Source organism: Nycticebus coucang, chromosome 8 (assembly GCF_027406575.1).
Source record: "Nycticebus coucang isolate mNycCou1 chromosome 8, mNycCou1.pri, whole genome shotgun sequence".
NCBI classification, from domain to species: Eukaryota; Metazoa; Chordata; class Mammalia; order Primates; family Lorisidae; genus Nycticebus; species Nycticebus coucang.
In genome coordinates, this window is record NC_069787.1 from 62,269,587 (window position 1) to 62,287,929 (window position 18,343).

The following is an 18,343-nucleotide window of genomic DNA, read 5'->3' on the forward strand; positions in this document are numbered from 1 at the left end:
GAGGGGACGAGCCCTACGCCTCCCGCCACGCCCGCGTCCCGGTGGCCGGGAGCAGAGCTCCCCTCGCTGCACTCAGACACCTGTTTGCTTTTCCCCTCCTCTCCTTCCGGGTGCCACAGCACCTGCGTTTACGTTTGTTTTTCTACCCCTGGGCTTTCGGCTTTCCTTCTACACCTCCCTCCGCCTCAGGGTTTCCTGCACAGTCCGGTCTCTGTATGACTCTCTGCATCTCCTCGCCCGGCTGCGCCCTCCGCAGAGAGGAGCGAGGGAGTCCCCGCCAAGCCCGGGAGAAGGGCGGGGAGAGACCACTTTCGTTTTTTCAGACACCATCAATTCCTGACAGTCCGCCAGGCTTTCTTCTTGGCGGTGACAGTCTTAGGGAGAGCCTCGCTATTGGGCTGGGGGAGAGGAGGGAGGTTAGGAAACTTGTTTTGCAGCTATTTTTACAAGGCAATCATACTGCTTTTACTTAATTAGTATTTTGAAAATTAATAAAAATAGCAAACTTTTCTAGAAACGCTTTATTCACTTTTTACAAGACAGTGGGAAATCATCCATTGTCCACTTAGAAGGTTATAATCTATTTAGTTTCGGATGGCCAGAGGCCTCCTGGGCGGGAGGACCCAAGCACCCATTTTTGGAACCCAGGGAGGAAAAGTGGAAAACCCACGCACTTCGGGCGGGTATCCCGGGGCTAAATGACCCTGTGACTGGGGAGGAGGCCGGCCAACTTAATTTGAGGCTGCCCTGCTCTGGTAGCGTGCACTCGCGCTGGCAGGTGCACCGGAAGGGGGCCACCTCCCCCCGGGGTTCCTGGCTGCCACTGCTCCCTTGGACACCACTGGGGGCCTCCCCCCTCCCAAGTTCTAGGCAGAGGCCGGCTACCTGCCCGGACCTGTCTCCTCCCCCTCTCCAATACCACACCCACGGGACTCCAGTCTCCTCGGGAGTGGGACGGAGCGGGAACAAAGGGGTCTTTGTTCACTGGCTCTTGGGGGGTGGGAGTCACGCTCTCTCGCATTTCCCGGAGCCCCTTGGAGACCGGGAGGCTCCACGCCACCGCGCCTCGCCCAGCTGCCAGCGCCGTCCTCCGCGACCCCGGAGACAGGTCAGGGCGCGGCGCCCCAGGCCACCGCGGACTCTCCCCGCGGGCGAGGCACCCTGCGAAGGCGCCTGGCCGGCACTGTCGCTAGCGGAGGGACTGGGCGTGGGCGGTGGGCTCGGTACCCAGGGGAGGTGGAGGGGGCGGGCGGGAGCCTGCGCCGGGCTGAGCCTGTGCCGGGCGGGCGCGGAGAGCGCTCTCGGGGCTGCGCTGGCCACGGCGGCGGCGGCTGGACCTCGCTCCGTCTCTCTTTCCATCCTCCCCCTTCCCTTGATCGGCCCCATCGCCACCCCAGGCCCCCCTTCCCTTCCGTCATCAGCTCCCCTGCTCCTTTCTTGGCACTTTCCTCTCGAGCCATCCTTGTGGACAAACTTTGATGGAGAATCTCACACCACGCTGGAAAAATGCCGGTGATGAAGGGATTACTGGCGCCTCAGAACACCTTCCTCGACACCATCGCTACCCGTTTTGACGGAACACGTAAGTCTCACACTCGGACGAGTTGTACGGTATTTTCTGAGAAAAAAATTTCTCATAAGCATTACTTTTGTCCCCACCTCACTTTGTTCACCAGCAGAGTGAATTGCCTTCTGTTCTTGCCAAGATGTCTTTTGTGCGGAGAAATGTTTTCCTCCAGGGTCTGGTGTGGTATTAACACTTTGAATTGGCATAGATAGTAATTAGCTTTCTTGACTTACTGGGTTTGTAAGGGCTGGAAAACAGCCCGAAGAAAGACTGACGCCTGTGTTCCTTGTGGGATCCGTATTTTTTGTGTAACTTTAGGAAAACAGCTTGCAATTTTATGAGGTGAAATGGGGATAGTGGCGTACCTTGTCCTTGCAGAGTTTCCAGGCTCCCTAGATTCCATAGAGAGTTTGGAGGGTCCTTTCACGGGGCTTCGTTCCGTGAAGTCTTTCCGAGAGTCACGATTCCCCATCTGAGTTAAGAATTGTAAACTGGAACCAGGATTGCCCAGTGTAAGCTGTCTGCAGAATTTTAAGTGTTGCGAGTTTGATTCCTGCTTTTGAGCCCGGGCGGCATACATCTTCATTTTAGCTTACCCTCAAGGAGAGGAGCTGTGCATTATAAAGGCTGATGTGAACATAAGAGAAAGTTTTGACTTTTTTGTGGACAAATGTTGGAAATTTCGCTCGTTTAAGCTACAGTGGGTGGAGAGGAGGGTGTTGTGTAGATGCTGAAGGCTGTTGGAAATGACATGGAAGGTTCTCTCTTTCAGGACCATGGTCAGGTCCCTGCTCCTTTCTACGCTTCTCAAGCTGTTTGCTGGACCCTGTGGATCTTCCCTAAGACTAAGGTCCTGCATTTAGGAGCGTCTACTCCCACCCCATACACGCTCTCAGTTGGTTCACTGTGAACCCACACCATCCTTCTGGACTGTGCTGCCCCTGTGCCCCATCTTCCTTTTTTCTACTTCACAAGACCCATAGAAACCCATTTATCTTAGAAGTTAGTGTTCAAGTATCCCTGTTTTTCCTATGGCTGTCTATTTCTTGGAGCTGATATGAGAGAACACTTGTAATTCCATTTCCACTCCAGTAGTATAGATACACACTTTTATCCGGGTGAGAACCATCCTACTGCAGGAACAGCTGGAAAAGTTTGCATGAAAAAGAAACGAATCACTTTGAGTCTGTTCAATTTTGATTTTTGACATTCAGCCTAATTATGATAGTTGGTGTGGATCTTGGGTCACTTCTTTTGGTGTTTTTATCTTTAGGCTTAGCTTGTCTTTCTTCTTGTGTATCGTAGATGTGTCAGGAAGTATAAGTGAAGTGCAATGCTATTAGGTGCTTTCTTTAGATGATAATAAGAAAAATAGTCTAGAACAAGTCCCTGCCATCGCCACTACCTCCACAAACCACGCACTACACAAAACCGCCACTGTTGTCTTTAACCATGCATGATTGTGGGTGCCACCATAGGTTACCTGAGGAAAGGGTCAGTTTCATGAGGATCTTTGTTCTTGAAATAGAACATCTCAAGCTAAAATGCTCTAAACATTGATCCTGAATGCATCTGTTGAAAACAAGGTATTTGGAAAATGGTTGCTGCTTATCTCATTGTCATTTAAAGTTGAATGGAGTGTGATACATAGTGATCATCCCAGCACGGCCCTGGGAATTTGCTACAGCGCCACTTTCTAACTCCCACTACATCATGGTAAACCAGAGGGGCATATAGGGAGAGATGGGTGTACTTGTGAATAGCTCTTTTTCTATTTTAGCTACACACTAACGTCAAAAGATAGGTTAGAAATTTTAAATCTTTTTTGAGAAGACCATCATCACTTATCATTTAACCAGTTAGAATAATGAAAATTCTAAAACTCTGTTGAAGACCATGCTTAGTGTATGTTACACAGGATCTGTGGGATTTCGGAGGGAACCAATTTGCATGAAATCTGGCAATAAGTGAAACAAATTTCAAAGTGATCAGTACATAAAGGTTGACTTTGGCAAGAGTTTGTTTCTAAAGCTTAATGAACACTTCTTCTCCCAAGAAGCACCACTCAATGAAAGAGGATTTTATTTTCTCATTTTCTTTTCTTTGCATTTTTGAATTACAGGATGACTTGAATAATCTGAAATGTTAAAGAAAATACCTTGAGTAAATTTTTAGCCACAAAGTTTTGTATTTTGAATAATGGGTATATTATTTCCCTAGCTAAATATTGATTTTATCTTATACTGTCTTTTCTTATGGATATAGTTATACAGTTACTATCACTGAAATTCTTCTCTATGATCATTCTTTTTTCTCTTGATTTGTTATAGCTTTAATTTATTTTTTTTGTAAGGAAAAGTATTTGCAAGCTTTAAATTTGAAAGTTGCTGCCTACACAAATAAAAACTATGCTATAAAGTGAATAAAGTTATTTTACTCAAAATGTAATATGTTGAGTTAGTATATTTCCTACTTTATTTGTAAGATATCTGTTACAGTCATGCTAGTTTTTTATTTTGTTTTTGACAGTTCTAATGAAAAAAATTAGGAATGCATACTATAAACCTAGCAAACTACCTTGCTAACTTATCCAACATGTGTTATTATTATTAGCCTAATGGATTTGTTACCATAATGGAAAATAATAAAAACAGTTTAAGACATCTCCTAAAAACTGTCCCAGAAATAAAATAAATATATGAAAATATAACCTTACTAATTTATCATCAAGGTAGTATTACAGAGCAGCACAACAGAAGTTAATAATATATTTTATTACCTACTAACACTTTACTATTTTACATAATACAATATTTTTTTCTCTTAATATGTAAGAAGTGAACTCTGTTAGGATTGAAAGATAATTATATACCACTAATTAAGGCTATTTTTCTGATATGCAATATGATCATATTATTTAAAAATATAAATCTTATTATACCTTTTATATAAAATTAATATATTTACTTTTGAACTGTTTTCTTCTGGTTTGTGTTTAATTGAACTGTAATAGAGACTTAAAGCTAATAACCTTTCAAATGTTGGCTGTGTATACTCCATTGAGGGAGGAATGACTCCAATGAATTTTTTTGAATTATTACATATGGTAACACTTCTCTCAAACCACTTCCCTAAGACAGCACACACATACTCCTAACATCATGGCCTGTACATCGTTACTCCTACGGAGTTGTTTTCTTTCTTTTTTTTTTAAATACATTTAAAAAAAATCTTTCTGAGTAAACTTTGGCTTAAAGTACATGAATATTAATCTGGACAAAATTAAAGCATGTTTGGAGAATACATTAGTACATATTTGAAAAAAATAATTTTTTAATACAAATATTTGCTAGAGTACCCCTTGACAAATGAAGATAAAAAGCTTTCAGAGGGAAGTATTCATTTTCAAACATAATGGAGAATTAGCCTACATTTTCCAGCCATATCAAAATTTGGCTAGAATATTTATTTCCCTTTGAGGTTACTAAGACAAAATTTAATTTTTAAAGGAAGTTTATAGCCCAGTAAACTCTATCAAGGAGATTCAAAAGTTTCAAAATAATGATGTTTTAGAAAGTCATTGTTATTTGCATATATTTTATTTTTTGCCTATGTTTTTATATAGCCCATTCAAAATGGTCTAAGAAAATTTGTTTAAAATTGAGACACTTCCTTTCAGAGGCAGTTCTCAATGTTTTTTTTTTTTTCTTTTCATCTTTAGACTTTATAAAAGGTACATAGATCTCATAACATTAGAAGCACAAGGGCAAGGACAAGGTACCCACGATCGTTCTCTTGACTTTGTAGATGAATTCTGTGCTCTTCAAAGAACTTACCACAGGGGTTCTTATAACTTTCCTACAATGAACAAATTGTTTAACTTATGAAAATTGGATTTATGGCCAGGCATGGTGGCTCACTCCTGTAATCCTAGCACTTTAAGAGGCAGAGGCGGGTGGATTGATCTCTTGAGCTCAGGAGTTGGAGACCAGCCTGAGCAAGAGCAAGACCCCATCTCTACCAAAAATAGAAAAACTAGCCAGGTATTGTGATGGGTGCCTGTAGCTGAGGTAAGAGGATCACTTGAGCCCAAGAGTTTGAGGTCACTATGTACAAGGATGCTACAGCACTCTACACAGGGTGACAGAGTGAGACTGTCTCAAAAACAAACAAAATGGATTTATGTCTTTCCCAGAAATGCCTTTATTTCAATGAAATGAAATATACAGTGAAATATACAGATAATTTTAAAAAGGTATGTTGTATATTGTATAGTCTTTTTTTTTGTTTGTTTTGTTTGTTTTTGGCCAGGGCTGGGTTTGAACCCACCACCTCTGGCATATGGGACCGGTGCCCTACTCCTTGAGCCACAGGCGCCGCCCTATTGTATAGTCTTTTAAAAAGTTTAATTTGTTTTGACATCATTATATATAGAAAAATGGATATCTAATATGTTAAGAATAGAAATAATGCCTATAATATATTCTTTCTAGGCTCCAGCATTTAGTATTACCTTCAGACCAAAAGCTAGGGCAATGAGACCTCTTCTAGCCAATGAGATTTACAAAGAATATGAAACATTTGCAGAAGGCTTGTATCGAGGGTACTGAATTACTGTATAGTTTCTGACATATCCTAGACTCAACAGCTTCTGGGAGGAGCACATTCTCTCTGAAGAAACATATACTTTATTTATTCATTCAATCATTTCTCCAATAATGTTTAATGAATGCTGATTACATACAAAACCATCCTTCTAGGATCTTTGGGATAAAGAAGCTTATCTTTTTCTCAAGTGGGGCAATAAAACATATGCACAAGTTACCATAGTATAGATTGGAAGTGGGTAAGAATAATTCAGAAGGAACAGACAAAGGGCTGTGCACTTTTGGATAAGGAAGGAATAATTCCTCTGAGGGAATGATCTGGGAGGTGTTCATGTAATAAAAGCTTTGGGGTGAGAATGATGGTCTCATATAAGATGGGACAAAATCAATATTCTCTTCCGTTTGCCAATGTGTGCACTTGTCATTGAGGCTAAAAAGAGCCATTAGGGAGAATAACTGGTATTTTAGAGGATGGTGGGGACAAGGGAAAGGAAGTTGAGCCAGACATAGAAAGTCTTCAAAGCCAGAGTGTTTTGTCCTAATAAGCTATGCGAGGAGATAGTTCCACGTCTTGGTAAAGAACAGGGTGTCATCTATGCCTGGTTTAATGACTATCAAAATGTTCAACCATCCCATGTTCTATAGTCTGAAGCATAATACAAAAGAAATGTCAACCTTGATATTCAAGATGTTTCTTCTTACTGTCTCTTCTAATAATGCTTTCATACTTACTTGGATAAGGATCTCATGGAATACATTGGAACAGAACTGTTCATTTCCTTAGGAATAACTATTTCTCCTAGGGAGTTATTGTTCTCTTAGGGAAGGGGTTCTTACCACAAAGCTAAATACTCTTCTCCTCCAGGGCTATTCACCCCCTGTGTTCTACTATAGAAATATGCCCGTGGGTGTGGGTTGCTGTGAACTGTGGTGCCACGGCACTCTACCGAGGGTGACAAAGTAAGACTCTGTCTCTAAAAAAAAAAGAAAAGAAAAGAAATATGCCTGTGGTGAAGAAAAGGGATTGAGAGCTTGCTAGAATTCAGTCCCGGTAAAGATGATTGGAGAAATGCCAGCAGTAAAAGGTACAGAATTGCAACTGCTGTAAAGATAGTAGGCTTCACCTTGGCAATGTGTATTTGCTGATATCATCTAAACGCCAAGTTTTAAATCCGTTTTGGTTCAGCAAAGCCTACAAACAAAAAAGATGAAACTTCAACTTTACCTACAGCATAGTCCATATTTAGCAACTGGAGCAATTGAGGAGCTTTCTCAGTAATTTAAACAAACACAGTTCTTGGCTTATAAATTCGTTGAAAGATCTATTTTGCTTTTCTTTTATGCTTGTTAATACAACTATCAATCTCGCTAAACCCTTCAAAATTCTCTTGTCCCCAAATGAACTAATAATCTCCTCTAGCCTATGAAACCTATTAGTCTTCTCATGTTTTCTGTCCCCCTTATTGGCATTACTACCCACTCAATTCTCCAAGCAAGAAATCTGAGTCAGCCTTGACAGTCCACACATCTAATTGGTTATCAATATTCTTACATTGTACTACAGAAATGCCCTAATTTAGCACCTCATTTCCCTCTTCATTACTTCTATTTTAACTAGGATTCTTCTTTTCATACCACCACAATTTCAATTTTCTTGCAACTAGACCCAAGTGGCTATCAATCCCTTTTTCCTGGCACACCCCTTCAGTTCCCCTTGTTTCCAGAGTGATTTCCATTAAAAACAATATGACCATTTATCACGTATCATGCCCGCCTAAAGACATCCATTGACTTTCTTCTACCTCGGGTTGCAAAATCCTTAACATCACCTGACCCCAAGGTTATACTCCAGAATCTCTTCTAAATACTACCTCTCAGGCTGCAGACATAGTCATCCTAAATTCCCAGCTCATTTGTGCCTCTGAGACTCACGTTTCAGGATCCATGCTAAAGGTGACATTCTATCAAAGTCCTTCTTTGATAGAAGAGACTCCAAGTAAGGTTAGGTGTCATCTGCTCTATACCTTGCTCATCCCCCTAATCAGCTTTCATATATGCTGTAATTGCATGTATTTAACACTCCATTATGAACTTCCTGAGGCCCTATGTCATTATTCATTTCTTATTCCTGTTGTGTAGACTTAAAGTTAGAACAACGTTTTTGCTCAATAAATATTTCCTTGAGTAAAAGATTTTCAAGTTCCTTGAAAGCCAGGGCTGATTCACCTTTTAATCACTTTTATTTCCCTTCATTGATAACTGATGTTCCATTGATTCAGTATTGTGTGATTACATTTAGTGGTGTAACATTATTCTAGATTATAATTCCGCCTTCCTGCCCCTTATTTTCACAAGGTCAAGGTATTGAAGTCTTTTATTAAACTCTGGTGATAATAGTGACTACCACCTTAAGCATCTCTACATACAGTCTATGTCCTATGGCAATGCTACCACAACCCATCAACCTGGCAAGATTGTCAGGTCAAGTCAAAAATGTCAAGTCAAAAATGACCAAACTCAATCTCACAATTCTACTATATCACACTAGCCTGTGATTTTCCTACTATAGTTTGTGATTTTTCTACTGTATCATATTACCTCTAAAATGTGTTTATATACTAAGTGTAAACAGACTAGGGCAGTCTGTGATACCATTTCTAGTTTCTGACTCTTCAAAACAGATTTCTTCTCCAAAGTTTTTAGCCATTTCTACTTTATGTGCTGTTTATTTTTCTTTTCATATGTTATTCTTTAAGTACTTGTCATTTAAACAGTATTTTAAAATTGGTATTTAGGACTCATATCTATAACTAATAAATGCATTTACTGTGCAAAGCAGTTTGCTCTTCAAATAAAATCTACTGTCCATCTTTTTAAAAAAAAGAAATCCATTTTCGTTGAGATTTTGGTGCATAGAATTTGCTGACTTTAGTATTTCCTTGTGCTTTTTTTTTTTTCAACCGGGAGGCTAATCTCCCTGTGAAGATATTCTAACTCTCATAGTTATCATAGTGATATGATTCTGGATTTTTACCTTGTTAGGTCTTATACAGGAAATTCTTCTGCCTATTTTGAGTCTGCTTTTATTGGGAGAAATACATTCTCCAGTATCAGGTACCAGTGACATTTTTAACAGAAATCATTTACTTTTTCTCTACAATGAATTTACTGGGAGAGATACAAGTACCTAGCTTTCCAACACTTAAATTTAACCTACAACTTTTTTTTTCTAGGTTTTCTTTTTGTTCTGTTAACTCTTTTGGACAGATATCTTTATTGTATTTGTCAGTCTACATGAGTTTCTTTTTCCTGTTCTTGAACTAGGGGGGACTGAGACTAGAGCACTTAGCAGTCTTACCATGTTCTATTTCATTTTCTAGAAAAAGAGATAATACACATAAGTTCAGATGTTATCAAAATATCAAATGCCCAGGTTGACAAGAAGTAGATTGTCCTTACCTGTGGTATTCTGGCTATTCCTTCAGTGGAGATACTAATGTAGAAGCTAAAGTTGGGCATACTTTTAACACCTGGGTAAATGTTTCTTCTGTGATTCTGTGAATTATGGAGGAGAACAAGGGTATCGGGACTGAGGCAACGAAAAAGAACTTGTATTGTGCTAATTTGGTACAACTTCAGTTAAGATAAATTCTGTCATTTAAAAACCAGCCTCCCACTCTCTCCCAGGGAAGGTGTGGTATCAAGTTTTAGGGGATACATGATTAATAAAAATCTTAAGCTCTTGTCTATCTGCACAGTGCTCATATTATGTACTGTATCATGGGTTCTAATAAGTCAAAAGTTGTAAAATTATTTGGAGGATATTAATAATGGCTAAAAATTTGTATAGCATTTCAGTATATTCTTTTTTATTCTATCACTTTTATTGTTTTTATATCAATAGATGAAAAGTGGCTTCTGATAATTTTAATGTACCTTTGTAAACTATAAAAGAAGTTCAACATTATTTAATATATTTAACAGCTACTTAAATTTCTTTTTTGGGGCATTCTTGTTCATGTTTTATTGTCCCTTTATTAACTGAATTGTTATTCTCTTTTGTGACATGTTTGACCTCTTTACATAGTAAAAAAAATGAACCTTTTCTTGGTAATGTGAATTGTTTATGCTTTTCTCAGTTTTCATTTGTCTTTTGCTTTTATTACATGAAGTCATCAATATTCTGTTGTGATTCTGAGGCTTTGTGCCATGCTTAGAGATGGATTACTATTCTAAGATTATTTTTAAAATATATCCTGTGTGTTCTACTGTAATTTCATTTTGTATATTCAATTTGTTCTCTTCATTAATAACTTATGTAATTTGATCTATTGAGTTTGATTTAGGGATCAAAGTTAATTTTTTTCCAGATTCCTATCCAATTTTCCTAACAACAGTATTCAAAAATTCATATTCTCCATGCTGATTTAAAATTCCTTGGAGTAGACATTTTAAATAAATGACATAGTTGTTTTTTAAAAAGTCTAGTTTATCATATTCTATATTTCTGTACACTAATTTGAAGTGTCTAATTTATCATATTCTGTATTTCCTTATGTAATTCTTTCTGTTTCTTGGCTTTCTGTCCTTTTACATTCATTCATCTTTTTCTTTATTTGTTAGTACCACCATTTTTATTGTAGGAGTTTTATATTATGTCTTAAAACTCTCAGTCCACTATTTTTTCTATGGAATTTTAATTGGCTAATTGTACTTATGTGGAAGTCAATATGAGCTTGTCTAGTAGAATCTCATAGTGTATTTAATAGACTCTCCTACAGGAAACATTACATTTTTATTATGTTGAAAATCCACATCTAAAAAATATGCTAGGTATTTCTATTGTTTATGTCTTTTCAGAGGGCACTTCATAAAACTTGCACATTTCCTGTTTATTTTATTCAGTCATGTTTGTTTATTTGAAGGCTATTAACTCTTATAAGTTTTTTCTTTTTTTTTAAACCAGTCAGTTTACTGACTTTATTTTTTGTAATAATTTCCAATTGGTTTCTTGGTGTTTTCAGGTAAGAATTACCATTTGTCTCAAACGACAAAAACTGTGCCTTCTTATTTCCTGTTTTCACAACTATTATTTTTCCCCTTTGGTTTTTTTTTCAACTAATTACTTTGCTATTTTAAGGCCAATGTCAAAAAATAGTGCCCATAATATGAAAACCCTTCTTGTTCTTAAGTTTAACTGGAATTATTTTATTTTTTTCTAGCAAGTATTTTCTGGCTTTTAGTTTGAGAAGTAAATATTTTATGATATATTTCTACTTTATTATGAGACTTTCTTATGTGTCCATTCTGTTAGGCAATTTTATCAATTGAGTTTTCATCGTCTATCAAAGCCATTCTTTGTTTTATATTGAATCAATTAACAAAATGAATTAAACAGATTTATAATATTGAACTTTCTTTGTGTTCTTTCAAAAGAAGTTACTTGGCCATATTACTGAATATCCCCAAATATATAGGATTATTACACTGATTACTTATAGATATAATATGTATAAAGGATTATTACACTGATTATTTACAGATATAATATGTATAATATGCTGTATGTGTGTATAATATGCTGTATGTGTATATAATGTTGTGGTTTATGTTCTCTGTTTGTATTTATGTGCATTATTGGATTAGTGAGTAAAATTACACATCTATGCTTGTGCTAATTATAAGGTCATCTCATCTGGTTTCGCATGTGTGCCAGATTTTTCATATTTTATTTATTTTTTAAATTTTATGTATTTATTTACTGATTGATTGATTGAGGCAGAGTCTCACTAAGTGCCTTGGGTTGAGTGTCATGGCATCCTAGCTCACAGCAACCTCAAACTCTCGGACTAAAACCATCCCCTTGCCTTAGCCTTCTGAGTAGCTGAGACTATCAGCCACAATACCCAACTGATCTTTAATTTTTAGTACAGATGGGGTCTTGCTTTTTTGCTGAGGCTGGTCTGGAACTCCTGAACCCAGAGTGCTAGGATTATAGGCATGAGACATCCCACCTGGTGATTTTTCATATTTTAATAATACTATTAATGGTTGCATTAAAACAGAGCCAAGATGGGTTGATACATTTCCAGTTAGTTCTCATAGCTTATGACTTTGTCTAATAGTGTCTCAGATACCTGTGTAGTGAATATATTTCTTACTTTAACTTGTGTTTAAATCCGAGAGATGTTTAACAATAGCACATATTTTTATCTCATGCTTTTTCAAACACAAATATCATATATCATATCAATCTATCTATCTATTATCTAGTCTCTTTTTCTACAACACCATGCATGTTGTATACCAACCAATAACGTTACAGTCTGAAATGCATGAAGCTATAAGGCTACAAGTTAGTGGAGTCAACAGGTTTCACATTATGGGAAACTATAGCTTAGGTATATGTGAAATATAAGTGGAGTGGATTTGTATTTTTTGTATTTAACAAAAATTTTACAATAAACTCCTATGGGATTAGTGACCTCAAAAAATGTCAAATATATTTAATGAAGTATTAAATTCTAATTTCTTAAGAAAGTTGATGTTGAGAAAATATTGATATTTATGTTTGTCATGGATGCTCTCTGGCCAGTAAAGCTGACCACATTAAAATCAGAATACATAAATCTGCTGAATAAGCATTGGTACATTCTTAAAAAATTAATAGCTGATTTAAAGAGATTATACCTGAAAATGATTATTTGTTATGCAGAAGGAAGGTTATCTTGGACATATTTTGTGAGACATGACTTTTCATTTAGAACAAAGGACTGCTCTTCTGACTGTATTTTATTCATTTTTTGTAAGGTTTCTAGTGTTATAATTTACATAATAATAAACATCACTCTTTTTAAGTGTAGTTCAATGAATTTTGTAATGTGCATGCAGTCATGTAACCAAGACCACAGTCAAGATTTAGAACAGTATCCTCACCCGCTAAGGTCAGTGCCTTCCCCCTAATTCCAGTAGTTGGCAACTACTAAGCTGTTTTCTATCACTACAGTTTTGCTTTGTTTAGAATATAATAGTAATGAACCTCACACAGTACAATAGTTCCCCCGTTTGTTTGCAGTTTTTCTTTCCATGGTTTCAGTAATCGACTGCCCCAAAATATTAAATGAAGAATTCTAAAAATAAACAATTCATAAATTTAAATTGCTTGCCATTTTAGGTAGCCTGACAAAATCTCATGCTGTTCCACTCTGACCGACCCAGGATTGAATCACCCTTTTCCCCAGTCTTCATGCTGCATGTGCTATCCATCCCTTAGTCCCATAGTGGTCATTTGGGTTATTAGACCAACTGTCACAACACTGTGACAGTTGCTTGTGTTCAACTAACTCTTATTTTACTTAGTAATGGCCCCAAAGTTGTAACACTTTTTGGATATGCCAAAGAGAGGTTATGAAGTGCTTCCTTTATGTGAAATGTTAACCAGTGTGATGAAAATATGTCAAATTGTATATAAAACCAGTGTATGGTGCCCCATGATTGCATTAATGTACACAGCTATGATTTAATAAAAAAAAAAAAGAAGGAAAGAAAAAAATCTTATGCTGAGCTTGCTAAGGTCTGGGGTAAGAACAAGTAATATAGCTGTGAAATTTTGAGGGAGGAAGAAGAAATTTGTGCTAGTTTTTCTGTCAAGTATCAAACTGCAGCAATTATGGCTGAGTACTTGATAAGTGCTTAGTTAAGATAGAAAAGGCAGGCTCGGCCCCCATAGCTCAGTGAGTAAGGGACTGGCCACATACACTGAAGTTGGTGGGTTCAAGCCCTGCCGGGGCCTGCTAAACAACAATGACAACTGCAATCAAAAAATAGCCAGGCGTTGTGGCAGGAGCCTGTAGTCCCAGCTACTTGGGAGGCTGAGGCAAGAGAATCCCTTAAGCCCAAGAGTTTGAGGTTGCTGTGCACTGCACTCTACCAAGGGTGACATAGTGAGACTCTGTCTCAGAAAAAAAAAAAAAAAGAAAAGAAAAGATAGAAAAGGCATTAAATTTGTGTACAGAAGATATGAACAGAAAGATGTTCCTATTCAGGGAATGAGGTTCCATACTTTCCTCAATTTCTATCACCTGCTTGTGTCTTGGAACAGAAAAAGGACCACTACTGCAGAAAAAGGACCACTACTCTGTGTAGCATTTTTTTGGTCTAACTTCTTTTACTTAGATAAATGATCTTGCAATTCATTCTTTTTTAAGGGAACCAAAAGTTTGTTCTATTGTGTTGTTAAAATTGGGGGGGTTTTTTGGATCCCAAGTTTAATTGTGTGTGTAGAAAAAAAAATGAAACAACAGTTGTTAATGTGTGTGTTGTTATTAGCAGAAGAACTTAGCAAGTATTAATGCCATCAGGCTTTCCAACAGAAAATCAGTTATTGTAACAATGCTTGAGTTTTTGCATCTAATTCACGGATTTAAGTAAAGCTTTTCAAAATGTATTCTGTAGAAGATAAATTATATGTTACTGTAAAATGTTACTGTAAAGTCAACTTAAAAGATCATTACAGATAAATTTATTAGTGTTGTAGTGACAAGATGAATGTGAATTTTGGTAGAGTGCAGAGTCATGGTAAGGAAAATGGTAACGAAATTAAAAAATTGTATGAAGCATAAATATTCTTGGACTTGATGTAGTGCACTTGTAATTTATTTTTGTGCCCCCCCATGGTTATATTCTATAAATCACTACAGAAGCTGTAGTGATCAAGATTACCAAATATTTTTATGTATGAAGACCTAATTACAGTAATTACACTACATGATTTATAATGTTAAATACAGAAAAATATTTGTCAAAGCAGTACATGGTTTCTCTTTTTACTGCCTGTCATCAGTCAGAATTTTGAAGCGTCTGAGCCTTTGAATTAGTACTTGTAGACACTGTAAGTACATGTACTCAACAATGTTAACAGTCTTTTCTAAATGAGTCTTTCATATTTGCTTTTGATTTTATTTGAAATTACTTGAATATATTTAGTCAAAGTATTTAATAAACAATATACTGAAAACTTCAGGTTTGAAACATTTTTTCTCTTTTTTTTCTTTATTTATTTTTATTAAATCATAGCTGTGCACATTAGTATGATCATGGGAGGTTTGAAACATTTTAAGAATAACAATTATTTTAAACAAAACTGGCAGAGAGAAAGATATTGAAATATAAACAAGGAAAAATTAAACAGTGAAGACTCAAACGATGTATGGAATGCTATTTTAAAATCTTTTATTTTCCTTTCGAATATTTCACCTTGGAAAACATTTTGATAAATTTCTGTTTTTACTTTCAGTCCTGATTTTTGCAGCAAATAAATTTGGAGCAAGGTTAAAAAGAATCATACAGATAATTGTGTGGTAAATTTTTGTATTATAAAATGTTATTTGAAGGCAGTCACTCTGAGTGAGGCAAAATGAAAGGCAATATTTATATTGAAATATTTGCACTTTCTAATATGAAAAATAGAATTAAGAATATTCTCAAGATAGCAAAACTGGGGGGGGAGTAGAACTGAGAATATCCTCTGTTTAGCATAATTTGCTATATTCCTACAAGTCATTTTAGTAACGACAGAGTGTTTTTTCAGTTAAATTTTGTGGCCTATAGTGATGAGTTCATTGAAGATGTCAACAATTTCAAATTTATTAACTATAAAAACACAACTGGAGAAAATTATAGATAATTTTATGAAAAAGTTAAAAATAATGATATTTCATGGAGACAAAAGACATACTCTTCAGAATATTACCAGAAACTTGGCATAGGAGATAGATATGGCTAAATACATGCCTTAAATATGCAAAAATGTAATAAAATAATCATTGTACTTAGTTTATTATTTTGTTTTCTGCTAACATAAAGATATATGTGTTATTTTATAGAAAAAATTTAAATTTCTTTTTATTTTATTTTATTTATTTATTTATTTTTATTGTTAAGAAGTCATAGCTGTGTACATTAGTGCAATCAAGGGGTACCATGTGCGGGTTTCATATACAATCTGAAATATTCTCATCAAACTGTTCAATGTAGCTACCTTCATGGTATTTTCTTAGTTACTGAATGTAGGCATTTGTATTCTGCATTTAGTAAGTTTTGCCTGTACCCATTCTAAGATGCACGGTAGATGTGGCCCTACCCATTTCCCTCCCTCCACCCAAACCTCCCCCCTCCCTTCCCCTTCCTTGGCCCTTTCCCCATAGTCTTGTGCTATAGTTGGGTTATAGCCTTCATAGGAGAGCTATAATTTAGCTTCATAGTAGAGCTGAGTACATTGGATACTTGTTCTTCCATTCCTGAGACACTTTTTGTTATTGTTTGGAATTCATTGAGGGTACGAAGAATTAGGTTACACTGATTGCATTTGTTAGGTAAGGTCCCTCTTGTAATAGTGTCCCGCTCTCAAGAGGTGTGCCTTACACAGTGACCCCCCATCTCCTTCACTCCTTCTCTCTCCCTGATCCCTCACTCCCCTACCCCCACCTTGCATTAGATCATCTACTGCCTTCATATTAGAATTGAGTACATTGGATTCTTGCTTCTCCATTCTTGTGATGTTTTACTAAGAAAAAAATTATCTTAACATAAGGACATTTGCACTAGACTATTTATCAGTGCTCAATTTGTAATTGTCAAAACGTTGAAACAACCTAAATGCCCACCAACCCAGGAATGGATTAACAAGCTGAGGTATAGGTAAACCATGGAATACTATTCAGTCATTAAAAGAGATGGAGACTTTACATCTTTTGTATTAACCTGGATTGAGATGAAAAAATTTAAATTTCAAAATATTTTTGCAAAAAAATAAATTTTATAGTTTCATCAACATGATGAAACCCATTAGAAATAAAAAGTAGATACTCATAGAAATGCAAATACATTATTTTGTCCTTTGACTTACTCTCATTCCTACCATCTTCACCCTACATTGTACTCACTTCATTTGAAGTAGGCAGATTTTGTTGCCTGCTCCAAAGTTCCAAAGACAAATTTCAAGAAATTGGACTTTTTAAATAATTTAATTTTAACATGGTATTCTGAGGGAGATTAATGAAATTGAGAAAAAATTATACCACATTTTAAACTGTTAATGTACAATTGATCTTGAACAACAAGGGTTTGAACTTCAAAAGTCTACAGCCTCTGGAGACAGCAAACCCACCTTTCCTCCTCCTCCTCAGGCTGCTCAGCATAAAGATAATGAAAATGAAAGCCTTTATGTTGATCCATTTTCACGTAATGAATAGCAAATCTTTATTTTCTCTTCTTTATGATTTTCTTATTCACATTTTCTTTTCTGTAGCTTACTTAATTGTAAGGATATGGTATATAATACTCCTAACATACAACATATGGGTTAACTGTTTATAAGTACGGCTTCTGGTCAATAGTAGGATATTAATAGTGAAGTTTTGCAGGAGTCAAAAGTGTACATGAGAATTTTTGACTGTACAGAGGGTCAATGTCCCTTACCCCTTCAGGGTAAATATAAATATTAAAATAAATGTCGACCAGTTTATTATAACCATGTTTGATAATATCTTTAATTTAGACATGCTAAAAACCTTGATGTGGAAATAACTTGGATCTCTATTGTTCTATGATTGTTCCTACGTATGTTTATTATCCTCGTGTTAGAGACGAGGAAGCAAAGGGCTCTAGAGAGGCTAAGTGTTTCGTCACAAACCTAATACAGAAGGATGGGCTCTCACTCTCCTCTTATCCTTGGAGAACATATGCACTACCTTTAATTTTACTCTGCTTTAACTTCAAAGGGGGAAAAGAAAAGAGAATTGACATTTAATGAGTAGCCATGAATTCAGTGCCATGAATTCAGTGCTATTTTCACCATCATTAAGCTTATTTAACCTCCGCAACACTGCAAGTTAGATGTTTTTATTCCTAACTTATGGATAGGGAAACTGAAGGTCGGAAAGCCTGAATAAATTGTCAAAAGTTACACATACTTCTTAAGTAGCGAAACTGGTCATTATACACATAATTTTAACAATAACAGGCTGTGATTAGTAAAAGGCAAAAAATAGGATTTAAAGTATAAAATGTTACATTTGTGATCGAGATCTTTATGGTCATTCTTATACTTGACTTCACTGTGAGACGCTAGCAAAGTATTTTTATGCTTTTTAAGAAGCATTTGGGAAAC

General features: G+C 36.4%; 1 protein-coding gene across 1 annotated transcript in view; it reads left to right on the forward strand.

The window, feature by feature from the left end:
• The first annotated feature begins 1,334 nt into the window (after positions 1-1,334).
• The window catches only part of KCNH8 (potassium voltage-gated channel subfamily H member 8), a 433,959-nt gene continuing 416,950 nt past the window's right edge, over positions 1,335-18,343 (forward strand). Inside the window, exon 1 of the mRNA XM_053600548.1 lies at positions 1,335-1,582. Coding sequence (XP_053456523.1) covers positions 1,507-1,582 — 76 coding nt within the window. The 5' untranslated portion in view covers positions 1,335-1,506. The remainder of the gene's footprint in view (positions 1,583-18,343) is intronic.